Below are 18,368 nucleotides of genomic sequence, written 5' to 3' on the forward strand. Positions count from 1 at the left end.
AACAATGATTCCTGCCTTAAAAGTTTATGGTGATTCAGTGAAAACACACTCCCTGGAGACATTTGTCGAGAAGGAGCAAATAACACCTGTAAATGCTGATATGGTGAAACGGGAATATTTAAAATTTTGTTCAGACCAAGACAGCACGAAAACTATGAAATTTCAGTTACAAAAATGACAGATTAGACGTTTTTCTCCATGATCTGTTAAGTAAAGGTGTTTCCATTGCGTTTAAAACATTGATAATATATGTGTATTTTTCCATAGCAACGCAGCAGTGGAAAGGAGTTAACAAAGAGTGCATTGTTGAAAATCTGATTGCCCAGAGAAGTGTATTGGATGCTGTGCGTGTTGCTGGTGACATACGTAATATGAATATCACAAAGAGTATGATCCAGTATGTGAGGAATGCATCAAGCAGAAGAAATGAATATCTGAAAGACCGCGGTGAAAAAGAAGACAGAGCAGCTCGAGAAAAGAAAGATATTAAGAAGAAAATAAAAGAGTTGGAATTAAAGGAGAAAGTAATACTAACTGACGTCGAAGCAGTAGATGCGTTGGAAGAACAGGTGAAAAAGTTAAAAGGGATGTTGAACTCTAGAAGTTAAATGTCAAAAACTGTTCACTGTGAAAGTTGTTTGCTATATTTGTTCATATAATGTGCGTGGTTCCATAACATTTTCAGTTTTTTAAACTTTCATGTTACAATACATTTTTAAATAAAATATAATTGATGGCCAGTCCCCATCCAAGAAGAATCTGCAGTAACGTTTAACAATATGGACTACTTTGCGTAAAGAATTTGTATTATATATGATCATTTTCTTTTTACTTCTAAACTAAAACTAGTTTGACAAAAATGGCGGGAAAATAGCTTACTCACCGCTAAGTCCTACCAGTACGTAGCATAAAATACCACAAGAGTACTTTAAAGGGGAGTGCTTGTAGTAAAATACTCTTATGGTATTTTATCCCATAACTTAGTGGTGAGTAAGCTATTTTCCCGCAATTTTTGTCATTGTTCATCAACACTTATCGTGCTACTACTATAATATTAGTTTATTTGAAGTAATGTTTTTGACGGAAATTTACTATTATATAGGGTGAACCTTAACTAAACCGATAAACTTCGGGAGGTGATTCCCGAGCCCGAAACAAGAAAAAAAAATCCTCTAACTTTTCTCCACGGCACATAGTTTTGGAGCTACAAGGTGCCGGAAGTGTGGAAAAATGAACTTCCGAGGCCTATATTTCCAGACCTATCCAACGTAGAGAGTGCAGCTTAATATCTCTTTAAGGAAGTCCTATCTGTTCTGAACATATGATTTCCTTTGTGAGATTTTAAGCAGCACTCTCTACTTTGGATAATTTTGGAAATATAGGCGTCGGAAGTTCATTTTTCCACACTTTCGGCACCTTTTAGTTCGGAAACTATGCGCCCTGGAGAAGAGTTAAACAGGATTTTTTTTTCTTGCTTGGGTGCCGAGAATCATTTCCCGAAGTTTGTCGGTTTAATTAAGGTTCACCCCTGTATAGTATTCCTACATTACGATATTTAAAGCTACTGCACATTTCTCTCAACCGGCCTTCTGGTAGGAGATATTTTAATTAAACATTTTCTTGTGTAAAATGTTTTGAGAACCTACATTTCAGTCAGTTTTTTATTTTAATCTTGTCACTTAAAGAAACTATCACTTGCCATATGCATTCTCTAATTATAACCAGTTTTTGTTAAGAATTATATAAAATTGCATTAACTTATATGTGTTACAATAAATGACACTCTACTGAATAGACCTGGAAAAAAAGGAAAAATAAACCTTGAAAACCTTGATAAAACCTGGAATTTAAAAATGAACATTTAGTAGACACCCTGTCTCCTCAAACTGAGAACGTACAGCGAGGGTGTCTATGTGCACCCTTCATCCATCTAGACCTAGACATCGAGGTAGCGACCACTACTTAAACCTCGACCTCGATCGCGAGATCTCTTCGCTATGTCTTTACCCTTACGATCCATAAATTCGGTAGAAAATTGAGAAATTTTTCCGAAGTTTTTAAAAATGCTTCTGTTGAAGTCCTAGGTTCAGGTACCTCACGAAATACTATATTTTTCACATTATATATTTCACAAATTTTATTAAAGTGCAGGTAGTAAATATGAAGGTAGGAAAATGATTATCGAACAAGGATAGTTATTGTACCTAATATAACTCTGAGAGTGAGTGAATTTTCTTACTCTAACGGCAGCGTGAGAGTTGAGTGTAACTGGTGGTGGAAAAGACACAATGTAACTAAGTACACATTAATCGTCATTAATCATTGCTACTTGATTTAATATGATGCGTGTTCAATTTTATTTTGTTGTCAGCACAGGTTCCTTAGAAAATTTAACCCTATCTCTTGAAATAATTCGCGTTGATTATCTTGTTAAAGATTCTCGATCATTGTGATACTAGAATTTTAAAAGGGTTTAGAAAGGGGTGGGGCAAACCTTCTTCTTAACCCGAATACTCGAATGATTATACCAAACCAATACGCGAAATATCCTACTTTTTGTGGTTCCGATTTCACTATGAAATGTGTACATGTCGTATAATTTCGATTGTGAAAATTAGCTTTTCACTCGGACATACTATAGTAAAATAATTTGGATTGGACTAAGAGGTGCATAAAACTGAGTAATGGTAACCGCTTTAAAAAAATGTATTTTTAACATTTGAGCGGAATTTGTTCTAATGAAAAGGAAATGGAAGATACTCGTCTGACTACTTCAATAGACATAGGAGCAATTACAGTGTATAAACACGATTCAGTATTCCAATTTACTATTCTAATTACGCTATTCTTCATATGCTGAAAGCATTTTAAACAAAATTACAGTAATCGGCATAGTGAATCTGAACATCATCTAATGGACAATTAATTACTAATTCATAAATTTATAAAATATACATATCCTCCAGAATGTATACTCATTTTTGGAACAGTTCATATGAAAAAAAGTAAGTCAATCAGTAACTTTTTTTTTTTTTTTTTACTGCAAGCTAATGTTTCAGAAAGTATTATAATGTTTATTAGATAAGCCTATATTGTAATTAAGCTAATTAACTATTACAATAAAAACTAACAAACTTACTCCAACGAGAATAAAACTTAATAAATATATATATATATATATATATATATATATATATATATATATATATATATATATATATATATATATATATATATATATATATATATTATAAAATTAATTAATAAGAAGTAAGGAGTATGGACATAATTCGAATTCGCATGTATTTATCATATTTTTTTAAATGCCAACGTCCAAGCAGAAATCCGACCGCAAGTCTGTTCGTTGACTACATTACAAAAATGGTACCTCTGCATTAGGTGTACATTCATCATACCAAAAATTCCTTTTTGGTACATAGAACCGCACAAAAATAATTCAGGCAATTTTAAGCTAATACGTTTAGTTATTATTTATTTAACGTGTTATCATAGGAACATGAGTAAAACTTTACGATTATGCACCAGTCAAGAATCAATAATTTTGCTGGATTTGTACAGATTAAGAACAAACGAACTTCTTAATGAATTATAGTGGAACCCACATAATTATAAAGGAACTAGAACCGAAACAGTTTAAATCCAAAAAGTACTATAAATTGAACGAACAGAACGGTGTGTACCCTAAATTGTTATCTAACAGAACATACACAGTATATATTGAACATATATAACAGGGTTTGCCCAAGTGGGCCCAGCCCGAAAAAACCCACCGGGTTTTTTCGGGTTGGACCCACCTGAAAAAACCCATCTTAAAACCCACCTGGGTTTTTGACTTTTTTGTTAGTGTATTATTGGTATAACTAAGGTGATCACATTGAAAGTTATTTTTATCAGATTTTAAACTTTCTTTGGGCGAATTATATGCTTTCATGTTAAGATAGACAACAATATTCAACATAAGACCTTTATAAAGCTCTAAATGCATTGAATGAATGCATAAATAAATAAATAAATAAATAAAACCCTCGCCTTAGCTTGGGATAATTGTAGAACAAATTAATGTGTGGATTATGCTTATAGCCTATTTGAAGTAAAGTAAGCGATTGTATATTTTAGAAAATACTTTCCATGAATAGTATGTTTCCTGACTACCTCATACGTTGACGGGTTTAATTAAGGTCATAGGTGCCGGTACTAACAGTAAATATGTAAATACATTAGTAAAACTATTATTTCTTCCCTTTGATGGTAACAAAAGTATTCAGTAAAATTTGATTTTCCAACAACAACAGTTAAGTTCAGTCATTTGTTGCTAGCCTTCAAATAGAATCAACACTAGCAATAACGTAAAAATTCTTGTCAAAATTAAGAAGCTTAATGCACGGAGCTCCGAAGACTACATAACGCTTACTATTTCAAGTGCTGCATTCAAACTTCAGTATTAATGGAAGTTTCGATATACAGTAAAGCAAGCTGCATTTTCAGGGAAAAACCGTCGTGAAAGAAGTGTTCGGGAAATTCCCGCAATTGAACCCACAAAGCATCGAAAGTGAATACTTCAACAATAAAACTATTTATTTTACGCTGGAGGATAGTATTTCATTTCATTTTAGACATTTTGAAACATTTACTTCATAAAGTATGAATTATAGGCCTATCTTTGTTAATTGTTTTAAATTAATTTTCGGAAAAGAACGGTCTTGCAACAAGTGCTCAGGTAATTCCCGTAATTGAATGCACAAAGCATCGAAAGTGAACTTCAACAATAAGACCATTTATTTTACGTTGAAAAATATTTAAGACATTTTGATAAATTATGTCTGTTTTAAATTAATATAGCTATTTGGTATTCATATTTCACGAACGTCACTGAGGCTCCTAGGATGACTCGATCTACATTTGTTCGTTTCTCTGCCTTTACCACACAGTGTTCAGCTTTCGGTCTTTTAAATTTTCAGGATACAAACCAGAGACACTCTAAATTTTCTGTTTAGATTTTGGCAGCATACCAACGTAAAATTAGAAAATGGCGCGCTTTTTTTTAAAAAAAAAAAAAAAATAGCTGATATCCACTGGCGAAAATCCCGGGGGGATGATGGGGACATATCTCTTACAATCTTGGAACTGTCCCTCTCAATAATCCGATTGGAAATGTGTCTCTTAGGAAGAAATGTGATGATTTGTGTCCAACTGTCACAAAGGACAGTGAGATGAAATTGATACCTCCCAGAATAAGCTTCAAATCTGCCCACCTCCCAATGTTGAAGACAACTCTGCTCCCCTACCCATGTTGTCCCGGAGTCCTACACAGGGGACATAAAATATGACGATATTATTATTACTTTACAACTTTAAAATCCGACTGGCAACATTGAAAACTGTTTACAGGGAATGATCATATTTGGATCATCCCTTGTAAACAGTTTTCAATGTTGCCAGTCGGATTTTCAAGTTATAAAGCAATAATAATGTCGTCATATTTTATGTTCCCTGTGGAGGACGCCGGGACCGACATGGGTAATCCTCCCCAGCATTGTTTTTCGCCTTCATAAATATTTTGTACATCGCATATATATATACCGTCTTACACGTCCCCCCAATGTTGAAGACAAATTTGCGCCGCTGCTGATATCCACGCTACAAAGCGCAATTTTAGGTCTTTCAAGTTGAAATTTCCAAAGTAGAAGCACGAGAGACTAAATTAGCTGTATAAATTTTGGCGGCATAAAATTTCAAAATGGCGGCCATTTTTCAAAATAGCGGGTATCCATGCTACAAAGTGCAATTTTCGGACTTTTTAAGTTGATATTTTGACGGTAGAAGCACAAGACCTTCTAAATTTGCTGTATAGATTTTTTCGGCGATCCAATATGAAGTTTCAAGATGGCGGCAAATTTTTTCAAAACAGCAGTGAATAGAAAGTTGTTGCAAGTTGTGACAATGACACTCATAAAATGTAAATCATATTTTAACATTTTTACCCCAAAGAGATTGAAATATTTCGAAAAAACCCAATTAAACCCGAAAAAACCCAATAAAACCCGAAAATATCCGAAAAAACCCACATGGGCCCAGGTGGGTTGGGTTTTTTCAAAAATACCCGGGTTTTTTCAAACCCTGATATATAATGACATAATTCGTCCAATTCACCATTTTCCATTGTTTTCTTAACACTCAAGCACACGCACTAGCGGGAATTCCCCGCACTTTAAGAAAAAATGATTGCTTTACAATAGCTTTATGCTGATAGCTGAAGCTCCTTGTATCTTCCTAATTTGTTTCCTTCTGCATGTAAATGGCACGCTCAGTTTTCTGTGAACTTTCGTTGTGGAAAGACAAAGGTTTGCGGGGAAGAACCTTCACCGCGTGTGCATGCGTTTCTATTTTTTTGATGATCAGAGTATACTCGTGTTACTTACATCTGTGATCACAATGGAGTATGAAGAAGAACAGAGAAGGATTTTAGAACTGTTTAACTCAATAAGAGAAGTTGTTGAAGATGAAGACAGAGCTGAACCACCACAAACCATCTTTCCCTATGTCAGATCGTGAAGGTGATGAGGATTCCGTGTATAGTGATGTGGATGACCCTACAAATATATTAGTTTTCCAAATGTGTTTACATGTAAATGTTTCATGTGTTTCCGTTTACTATGATCTACTTTTTCTTACGTTGTTTCAAGTAAGAATGAAGACAGCTTTTGGAAAACAGTACTAGGTTACAAGGAGAATAAATTTCTAAAGTGCAGACAATTCGTCACCGCGTGTGCTTACGTTTTAAAAATTTTAGCGTATTTTTTAAAATGAAATTTCAACATATTTGCAAAAGATTCTTTTGGCGCTCGCACAAAATTAATTACAAAATTTTCTTGATGTTTTTATCAAATAGATACATAGGTTATACTGTAGTAAAAATTTTTAAATAAAGTACCTTTAAAGTAGAAATCTATGGGCAGTTATTTCCAGAGTGGAGGAATCACGGCACCACGTGTGGTTACGGCAAAAAATAAGCATGTGTGCTTGAGTGTTAAAATTTTTCGAGAAATATTGTTGAAAACCTAGAAATAATGAAGTAAATATTGTGTATATATTAGATTAATCATATCTGAACAGTTCTTTCTTTGGTATTCCTGGCACTTGAACCTTGTGCGACTTCAAGTGATTTGCTTCTATAAGACAATGATGAGCGTAGTGGCACAAATTTTTGGAACGGATATTTGACTTTGTTTCTGAACTCATTCTCCACCTCAGTTTTAATGAGCAGTCAGTAGAGACAGCATGCGTATTCACTAAAAGCGTGGAAAATACATTCTTATAGTTCGAAAAATAGGCAACTAAGGTTTAACTCGAAAGAACGAAGGTAAATGCCGATATTCAGTGACATACAAAAACTGAAAAATGTCATCAGTAGAAGTAAAATAATATAGAAGCATCGTGATAGATGTTCGTTGAGTATCTGTTCAGCTGAAATCTTTAACACTAATAACTTTTTCTTTCTGCGGCTACATTCTATGTATTAGGGTGCACCTTGACCTGGAAAAAGTTTGCTTCTGTAACTTTTAATTTACTTGAAACTAACAAATTTCTATTATTATTATTATTATTATTATTTTTAAGTGTGTCTGTCTGTCTAATTCTGAAAAAAAAAATCCAAAGACCAGGAAATATTCGGCATATAAACAGTATAAAACAAAGCAAGCAAAATTTTGCTGAAATTGAAGCAAGAACCTCTCAAATTTCAGCCTTTCATTTCCAGGCATTTTTCCCAACATTCGATCTCCAGTATTCATTATTGGCGTCTGTTCGTGTCTTGTCATTTGGATTCATAATGCAGCCAACTGTTGTATACACGTCATTGATAAGTGAATTTTCGTAAATTTACGGTTACTTTTTGTTTTTCAGGGAGAACCTTGCAAATGATGCATACTTGCTTTCCCAAATGGATAACGATCAGTATGTACCTATTTGGACAGTTGCAAACTTCAACCAAGTGAAAAAACTCACGAAGGATATCAAGCTTATAACTGAAGTATTAAAAGGTGAGTGCTTTTTCTTCAGTAACAGAAACTATTACAAATTTAGTTAAACGTCTACTATCATTTGTCATAATGAATTAATAGTTTTGCTTAACGAGCATTCAAAGTTCTATGAAAGTACCAGAATTAATGAAATCAGTGGTTATACTGTTTCGTAGAGCCAGTTTTTAGTATTCTATAATTTCGGTGGAACCATGCAGACGTATGAGTTGATCAGTGCATGTAGGAGTAAAACTATATTCTCGAAGAAACTTGGCCTTTGCTGCTGTTAAATAGTGGTTATTTACTGATACCCAAGAAAGAAGTAAAAGCAATTATCTTATCAATAAAAAACGAGAAAGAATCGTCCAGTGTGGAAACATGAGAATCAATTAACTAACTCCTCTATAACTTGCCTTGGAAATCCTAAAAGGGTTGTTAGATATCTATCGTGGTTTCGACAGCCGATCCTGTTGTCTTCAACTACTAGACTAACTAAGAACTTCAGATTCAAAAATATTTTTTACATTTTATTAAACTTAATACTGTTTTCCACACACAACACTAAAATCTACAGTCTTTATATAAAGATGTGACATTTATATGTTCATGACTAGTGTTGTAAAGGCCTGGGGAAAAAAAAACGGAAATTTTGGGTTAAAAAAATTTTTCAGTTTTTTTTTTCGGGGAAAAATTGAAATTTTCTATTTTACTATATTATGCTTTTAAAATTATTTTATATTTACTACTAGATAGCAATCTTGACTATTTACAGTTAAGATCATTGAGTTATGTTTCTTGTATTAGAACAGGGAAATTTTGTGGCAACAAATATATCTGTACCACTTCTTTAAAGTTAGCACCGTGATAGAATGGAGTTATGGCTACAAAAGATCCTAAAATATAATCCTAGTTAGATTAATTAATATATACACATTTAAATTGTCTTAAGTAATCTTATAAAGTTACCGATCAATGGCAGAGAAATGTTAAAACAACAGGGCCAGAATCGTTTAAGTTAATACCAGTATGTTAAAATCAAATATATATATTTTATGGAGATACGTATCTTCCTTGTGCTCTAAAATTTCCGGAAATTTTGAACCCATTAAAAAATCTTTTGTTCGGAAATATTGGTAAAACCCTGAAAATATAATTTAAAAATTGTTGTATATTAGTGATCGTCCAAAAAACTCGCTCTGTTAAAATTTCCTATAAGTGGAAGTGTTGTTTCGTTTTGACTTTGGTAAGTAATATGAAAATGTTCATGATGACCTAAGAACAATTCCAGTAAAAACCGTTTTTAAATCGATCCAGGGGTTCACAAGATATAAACGAGAACGCTAATACTTGAAACCAAAGGAGAAGCCTGCTGCCTTTTCCTCACCCATCTAATGATATCGTGTTAAGTGTGAGATTACTGTGGTTTGTATCCTCAGTGAATAGAACAAAACTAGAATGGGATAGTTTATTAATTTTTCTCCTAAGTGATTCCTTTCGTATTAATATATTATCAATTATACCGAATAATTTATTTCTGTTATTATTCGTTAACATTTAATATTTGAATCATTCAGTAACAATACTGTTAATGGGAGTACCATTCACTTCAATGCGATTGCAAAAAGTAATACGTAGTACATAAAGTTTCCCATACATTTCTATATATTTGGTATTTGTTTTATCTAAACATACGAGGCAGTGGTTTCATTGCACAAATTTTTAGTTGCCTAACTACTTTCTAACATATCTTCGTGCTAATTTTGGTGTAATAATAAGGCTTGTAGTATCGTTTGAACTGTTCACGCCAAGTCAGCTGTTTGTAAATTGAATCGTTTTGTTTGTTTGCTTTGAGTTCAGTGCCCTGTTCAGCAACGACGCTATATGTGACGTAGACCTACAGATTAACATGGGATTAGATTCACATGTGTTGATCCCACCGGAAAAACATTCAGTCGAAGTTATTGTTGAGCTCTTATTCATAAAGAAAACAGAAGAGAATAGTTTTCCCCATGAAAAGCAATATATTAGAAACTTATTGATACAAAACAAAAGCTGGGATAGAGACCACACATACAACAAAAACTCAAAATTTGAGAAGTATGGACACTTCATAAACTTTCGCTTTCTTTCCTCTTGCTCGGGTTAACAAGCTGTATTTTACAATTTATCAATTCGAAAAAATTTAATTCGTAGTGCAGTTTGATTAATGTTAGGCGAAACAGTTATCTTGTTCGTGTTTCCTTTTTTCTTAAAGAAAATTAAATACTGTATGTTTTATGTTGATACTTCTCGTGTATTTTAGAAGAGAGTAACTATGCATTTGCTTATTGTAGAATCGCCAAACGTACAGGTTGATGAAGAAGGCCACAAGGTAAGGCCAAACCACAAACGTTGTATTGTGATTCTTCGTGAAATACCAGAAAGTACGCCCTTGGAAGAAATCAAGGTAAGTTCTTCTTTACATGTGTAACTGTTACTTTTTCTATTTTGTTTGATTATCTTGTCCACTGGGTAAACTATGGTAATGACAATGTATAGTCTAGCACTGTAAGTTAAGTTTTATTTGGTCTTCTGTAATTATAGGGTGTCCGACACTCCAATTCTTCTCAACAAATAAATTAGTTCAACACCAAAGGCAAGGAAAAGATTCGTAACCGCACTCTAAAAGCAAATAAAGTTTGTTTCATACAATTGTGACCGGAAACAAAAGGAAGCTATATTAACCTTAATTGAATCAGGAAGGAAAATATCCTGTAATTAGATTTAGAAGAACGTGACAAACTTTTGTAGACCAAGCATAGTGATTATTTAGACGGTTGATGGCCAAATGGAAGTGCGGAAGTATGTTTGTTTCACCGGCCCATGAATAAAAATAAAAAGTAACAGAGGAATTTTTTAAAGCTTTACACTGACTCAGAGTATTCATACACGCAAAGTTTTTGACATAGGGTTATATATGAAGGTTAAATAAAAACAATTATCTGAAGATGTACATAACTTACTATGTTTGTTCGAAAGAAAAATATCAGAAGAAGAAAGCTTTAGGTGACAAAAGTAAATAAATGTTCTTTCTCAAATCAAAGTATTCATATAGCAACACGAACTACAGATCTCGACGAGTTCTAACAATCTGTATTGGAAAATCAAGATTTAAATATTTTGTGCGTACCTTTTAACAAATTATTTGCCTCGAGATGCCTTGGCATGGACCGAACGAGCGTTTTGGTCATTTCTGGGGAAATCTTAGACGATTCGTCTAAAAGTTTCTTTTGTAGCTCGAAAAACGTCGTTTCTGTACTTCTTTTGCCCAGATAATCCCACACGTGCTCGATAGGATTGACATCTGGGCTTTATAGAGGAGTCAGAAGCCGTCGTGGAACGTTATACAGTAACCACTCCCTGGTTTTCAAAGCTGTGCGCTTAGGGTCATTGTCCTGTTTGAAAACAAAGACCCTGTTAAGATCCAACTTCTTCACATTGCTTGATGCGTTATATCACAGCACACTAATATACTTAATAGAACCCATGATCCCTTCAATAAAAATTAAGTTTCCTATTCCGGAAGACGCCATGCATCCCCAAACCATCACACGTCCTCCTCCGTGTTTTACTGTAGGGATAATATGTTGCGATTGCAATTCACTATTTGCCTTTCTATTTTCTCTATTTGCCATCTCCTCCGAATATATTAAACCTCGATTCATCAGAAAATATAACAGTATCCCAAAATTCGTTAGGTTTTGTATGGTATTCGTAAGCAAATTTTAGGCGCTTTTGTCGTGTACTTCTGAAGGTTTTTTCTTCTTTCATCCTGGCTGTCCTAGCATGAAAGTTGGCACTATGTAGCACATTTCGTATAGTTTGAGGATTCACAATGCAAGTAGATGTTAACTTGATTTCTTCAGCCAAAGACGCAGCAATTTTGAAGGGTGCTTTACGTGCTAAGTTGACTACTTTCCGTTGGTCGCGGCGTGTATGCACTTTCGGGAGTCCTGATCTTCGTCTATTTTCTGTTGTTCCAGTTTGTTTATAATTCCGTGATGGAATTAACAGTCCTAAAACTAATTGTGAGAGTCTTGGCAGTTTCACGATAACTCCAATTTTCTTTATAAAGAGAAACACCCCATCACGTTGTGTTAAGGAAAGTTCGTTTCTTGCGCCCCATGTTGACCACTAGCACTCACGACGAGAGCAGACGAACAGACATGCAATGAACCCTTACTGCAGATACAGTACGGTTGCTCGAGTTGGACGGTACAAATGTTCAAGGCACAGAACAGGATAGCAATACTGCTGTGTGAATACTTTTTGAGTATCATAATTACGTAATTCACAGTGTGTTCCTCTCCTTATAGTCTTGGTGGATTTTCAAGTCATGCAACTGTTAGTGTTATTCCGTCTCTTTGTTTCAGTAACATTTTTAATTTTCTGCTCTCACATATAATTCACCTACGACTTAATTTGTTGGTGTATGAATACCTTTTTGAGTCACTGTATTCGTAATAGAAAGAGAAAGAGTATGACTAGCCGTAACAATATACCCGAATCAAAATTCACCTTTCAATTGTCAAAAAATGTTCTTCGTTCATGCGGTTGCCAAGTGTATTCGGGAACGTAAGGCTGTTCGGTAACAGAGTTTTACAAAGATATTGATTTCACATAGTTACATTCAAACGGTGGTAATTCAGACTCTTAATTGGTCTAGACACACAAAATAAAAATCAGTATGCACAGAATGGAACAAGAATTCAGAAGTTTGAGTTATACACATTCAGCGAATCGTCGTCCCAGTGAGCGAGGAAGAAGGAAAATGGCCTAAAACTATGGTTCTCAATTAGTTGTGGTCAGCACTGCGTTATAAATTGACCTTAATGATGTGACAAAAGTAAGATCAAAATAGGAAAGTTACATGCATTGTGTATATATAATCTTGTAAAATGTTTATTCAGTCATTTTCCATTCACTCGTTTAATTTAAAAATGAGGAATAAATAAACTGAACAGACGAAATAATATAGTAATGAACTACCATGTAGTGAATATGGCCATCACGGCAATGCAGTATGCAGCACACTTATCTTCATTGATTATAATACTAAGTAAACACTTCGTAAGTGCTTGTAAATAGTTACCGAAAGTTTTATACTTTTACCTGTGGTAATGAGCAAGTTCATTTGCTGTGATATCTTAGCGTCTGATCATGCCTAAAACTCGGAGTTTATGGAAAATACCAGATATATGACATGCTACTGTTTCCAGTTTCTTGCAAGAAAATCACCGTTTTCGTTGTTTCAGATATTTCTTTCATGTTTTTCCTTGTCTTACATTAAAAGGCGACAATGTAGCGATGATAAAAACTTGACTTATTACATTGTGTTAAGTATCTTGACAGAACCATTTCGAACTTTTCACGATTTAATGAATAAATAAACAACAGACAGTTATTACTTATACCATACTATGAGATTGGTTTTCCGGAAAATAGTACAACTAAATATTTTCCACACTACCGCAGTTATAATCTGAAATTTCTGATGTCAGTATATAGTGATTTTCCAGGTATTTAAACTAAGCTCAACAGGCCTTGCAATCAATGATTCGCCTTGCAATAAGTGTTTACAATTTGAGTTGAATTCTGAAATTTTGAAGTAATTTTCAAGATTTTAGGTACTTAACAATATGTAAATAACAGTTAAAATTTTTCAAAATATTTAAAAATAAGTTTTTAAAATATTTAAAAATGACAAAATTAGCTATTTTTGAGTGAATTTTATGGAGATATATTTCAAACGACGGTCGCTTCCTTTTTCTGTAATTTACAGTCGACCTAGAAATATTGGTGACACAATGTCACTAAAACTACAATTATAAATTGATTGTTACTGTACTGGAGGAATATACTATTACTATTATTATTGCATGAGACCGAAGTTACTAAATTATTATCTAGGTAATTGTATTATTTGCGAATTTTAAAATTACTTTCTACTTCCCACTCTCTTCTATTTTGCTTCTTTGTGTGTTTTTTTTCTGCTTCTTTCAAGTTTGTTTTACGATTAATTTCGGCCTTTAGTATTAGAACTGAATTACATAGACAAATAATTATTTTAAATTACCCTTGTTAATATTCATACATTATATAAGTGAAGATTTTTTTTATATAATTAGAAATATTAAAATGGTATTAATACAAAATTAAAGCTTTACATGTAAACCTTCTCAACTACACACCTGTAACATTGATTTGCGAATGCATTTCACATACTGGCTGATTTTAATTTTGCTTTTTGCTACAGGCATTGTTTTCCGGAGAGAATTGTCCAAGGTGCATATCTTGTGAGTTTGCGCACAATAATTCATGGTATGTTACTTTTGAGTCAGACGAAGATGCCCAAAGAGCGTATAGGTACCTCCGCGAAGAGGTCCGAGAGTTCCAGGTATGCATTTTTCATAGTAGTAATATGGTTAATTTATATTTGATAAATAAAATATTTGAAGGGTAAGGAAAAAAAAAATGTCCATGTGTGTGATTTAACGGGTGCTTTGCCCTATCTGTTGAGGACTCTTGGTATTATTTCATTGTATATGCCGTGCATGCGTAGATGTAGACATGTTCAAGGATAGGGGCAAAAGATTTAAAGATTTGACTAACCCTATTCATTTTATACGCGGTTTTCAATATTAAAACGTCGATTTCTCAAAAAGACAGTTTTGTGACATTCCTTCTCTTTTCCCCTTGCGCTTCATTTGTAATAGTAGAATCGTCTGCACCACAAACACTGGACATTATGCACAAGACGAAGGTGGTGTGACAGTTACGTTCATATGCGCTAATGTTCAGTAAGGTAGCAAATTCGAGATGAACCAGATGATTTCAGTATCTGATTGTGTTACTAAATCCACTAGCTACTACTTGGTAGTTGGAAACCTACGTTTGTCATATAAGTTGTTTTACTTGTATTGTTGCATTCCTTTTAACTTAGTGCATTCATACAAGCTTCAGTCACAGTGACAACGTTAGCAGAATTTTCGTAAATGTTTCATGAACTTGTTCTGTAGCGAGGGTGTTCTTTCAGCAGCGACATAATATACAACGTCAATTATATATATAGTTTGATCATTATCCCAACTGTGATGATAGCCATTTTTGACAACACGCGCTAATTCTTGTGTCTGTAAGGATTTCCGTTAACTGATATTTACTCAGATCTGATGAACTCTAGATTTATGAAACAAAAAATAGTTTTATTTAAGAAAAGAAATCAGCCTATCTTATGTCCAGTACATTTTTTAATGAAATTTGTATGCAAAGAGGTCAAATACATTTAAACAGTTCATACTGATTTACAATGTTCGAAGACGTATCACCCAAAGAAGGAATGTGATCTCAGGATTGTTTGAGGGTGTATATCTACCTAAATCAACTATTTGAAAAACAAAAAGTTAGGTTTCGTTAACTTAAAATTTTTCGACACCCTGTATCTTCGTTGTAACAAAACTTAAAAATCTTAAATTTTAACATAAACCCTGTATCATGGGTTATACTGTTGTGTAAATATAATGTTTGACATTTATCTTCAAGTCAAGTTACAGGACGTTACACACACACACACACACACATATATATATATATATATATATATATATATATATATATATATATATATATATATATATATATATATATATATATATATATATATATATATAGACCGATTCCATTTCAAATCGTCCAGGCAAACCACAATTGGTCCCCATCATAGTCTCAGATTTCATTTATTTTTTTAATATGGGATCTACATGCAATATTATTAGACCCATATTTTTTCTTTTTGCTGAAAAAAATTTTTCCTTCGATATACAGCCTTCCAAAATGGCTGCCCTCCTCTCGGATTGCTCGAAAAACTGAAAAACATGTCAACTTAAAAATTTTATTGTAGAGAAACGAGTGTACTTAGTAACATAATTGCAATAGCAGGAAGAGTATAAAGCTGTATGTTTCGGCGGAGGACCAAAATTCGTCTATTGGTCCAATAGGAATCGCACAATTCACTCACAATGTTGCCAACTTTGGTGAAATTTTTACTAACTTCAAACCTTTTTTTTTTCTCACGAGCAATATCACCTCTCACGAGCACCTCACGAGGAATATCAACCATCTGCTTCTAGCATCGAAATCTACTCCATAAGGTCTCTTGAAAATATAAAGAATTTACGTTTCTGATTATTACATCCCACGTTATAGCATGATGAAAAGCTGAAAATTTCATTAAGACGCCATGTTTGGACGCCATTTTCTCAAAAACCCCACCTTTTAAAAATCTGAATTGTTTAAATGTATTGGAGAAGTACCTAAAAATTTAATATCCGTTAACCGTTCATGCGGCTAGGGACCCTAACATTCGCAATTAATTATTGAAATTTCGATTTTTGTACTTGAAATGTACCTTATTCCTATGGGTATTTAGATCCTATATACAAGGCGAATTGAAATGGAGTATGAAAATTTTGAGAGATGAAACCTGACATCAAATCCAGTAGAAAAGTTCCTATAAACATGAGTCGAATTCCGCTTCATTTTCGAGTTACAGGGTTTCCAACTCGGGACCCAAAATCGGCTCGCGACAATGGAAAATAAAATATAAATTTCACGTTAAATCAGAACTGTGTGTTAACGTTATGATGAAGTTCAGAAAGTTGATTTGTATCAATATGATAATTTCTACGTGCGTTGCAATTCGGTTGGCAGTGTTGCCAACTTGGTAGAACTTTTATTTGTTGTCAAATGACACTACGTGGTTTTTATTTGATATTTGGTATTCATTAAACATCACATGAAGCACAATTTTCCCTACATCACCACAGTTTTCGAAAACACATGTATTTCATTAAAAAGTTTATCTCGTGCGTTATTGATAGTTTGCAACATTAAGTGTGAATTTCACTTGATGTTTGCCATCATCAGAAAAAACAAAATATCGAATAAAAACTATGTCTATGTAAGTTCTAATAATAATAATAATAATAATAATAATAATAAGAAGAAGAAGAAGAAGAAAATAATTTATCTTTTATTATTGCAAAACCTTTCGTAATTCCACGCATCAAGTTCGAACATGTTCAAGAAGTTCTGCTGCAACCACGAAACAGTTTATTACGTGATTCAGTGTCGTGAACATCGTCCTAGTGTTCTCTGGAACCGTGAAAATTGTTTTCACTGTTAACATAATATTGTAGTGCACTAGTTACAGTGTTTGTGTGAATAACAATGGAGAACTCCTATTACAGTAAGGACCGTATTAAATGTGTTGATTATTTTAAAAGACATAAGATAATTGTGTACAGAAAGAATTCTTGACAAAAAAAAATATCTTGCGGTAAAATATGTGTATTGCGTACAACGCGTCTGCTAAAACGTAGTATTAGAAGAGGATGATTATTTGTGTAAAGGGTGCTTTGAATATTTACCGTGAACAACGTGAATGTATGTGAGATATTGGTGACCACGAAAGAAGGTGTAAATATGAAATTATGCACCAGCAAGAAAAAGGAATTGTTCATCTGAATGTAGATTTGGAAACCATTAACCAGACAGTTAACATACTAAACATGAATGTGTCGCCATTAAAAACAGCCGTTATCGGTGAACCTAGACTACGGTGAAGGATTTACCTCTCAAAATTTTTCATACTGCCTTTCAAATCACCTTGTGTACAGGACACAAATAATCATCCACCCATAATAGTACGTTTGGGCAGACACGCTGTACGAAATCCATATATTTTACCGCAAGATAAAATTTTTGTCTAGAATTCTTTCTGTGCACAATCCTCTTATGGCTTTTAGCATATTCAACACATTTAATACGGTCCTCACTGTAATAGGACTTCCCCATTATTATTCACACAAACACTTAACTAGTGCACTACAATGTTATGCTACCAGCGAAAATTTTCATGGTTCCAGAGAACACTAGGACGATATTCACGACACCGAATCACACAAACTATCAATAACGCACGAGATAAAACCTTTTAATGAAATACATGTAAGTTTTCGAAAACTGTGGTGATGTAGGGAAAATTGTGTTTCATGTGATGTTTACAATCATTAATGAATACCAAATATCAAATAAAATCCATGTAGTGTAATTTGGAAACAACTAAAAAATTCTACCAAGTTGGCAACACTGCCAACCGAATTGCAACGCACGTAAAAATCATATTGATACAAATCAACTTTCTGAACTTTATCAAAGCTTTAACACACAGTTTCTGATTTAACGCGAAATATATATTTTCTATTGTCCCGAGCCAATTTTGGGTCCCGA

At 33.6% G+C, this 18,368-nt stretch overlaps 1 protein-coding gene across 5 annotated transcripts in view; it reads left to right on the forward strand.

Moving 5' to 3' along the window:
* The window catches only part of LOC145673856 (uncharacterized), a 558,369-nt gene that overhangs the window by 403,125 nt on the left and 136,876 nt on the right, over positions 1 to 18,368 (forward strand). For all 5 annotated transcript variants that reach the window (XM_081743633.1, XM_081743634.1, XM_081743630.1 and 2 more), the window contains 3 exons: positions 7,924 to 8,060; positions 10,373 to 10,485; positions 14,335 to 14,475. In XM_081743633.1, coding sequence (XP_081599759.1) covers positions 7,924 to 8,060; positions 10,373 to 10,485; positions 14,335 to 14,475 — 391 coding nt within the window. The remainder of the gene's footprint in view (positions 1 to 7,923; positions 8,061 to 10,372; positions 10,486 to 14,334; positions 14,476 to 18,368) is intronic.

Source organism: Thermobia domestica, chromosome 17 (assembly GCF_964235325.1).
Source record: "Thermobia domestica chromosome 17, izTheDome1.hap1.1, whole genome shotgun sequence".
Classification (NCBI taxonomy): Eukaryota; Metazoa; Arthropoda; class Insecta; order Zygentoma; family Lepismatidae; genus Thermobia; species Thermobia domestica.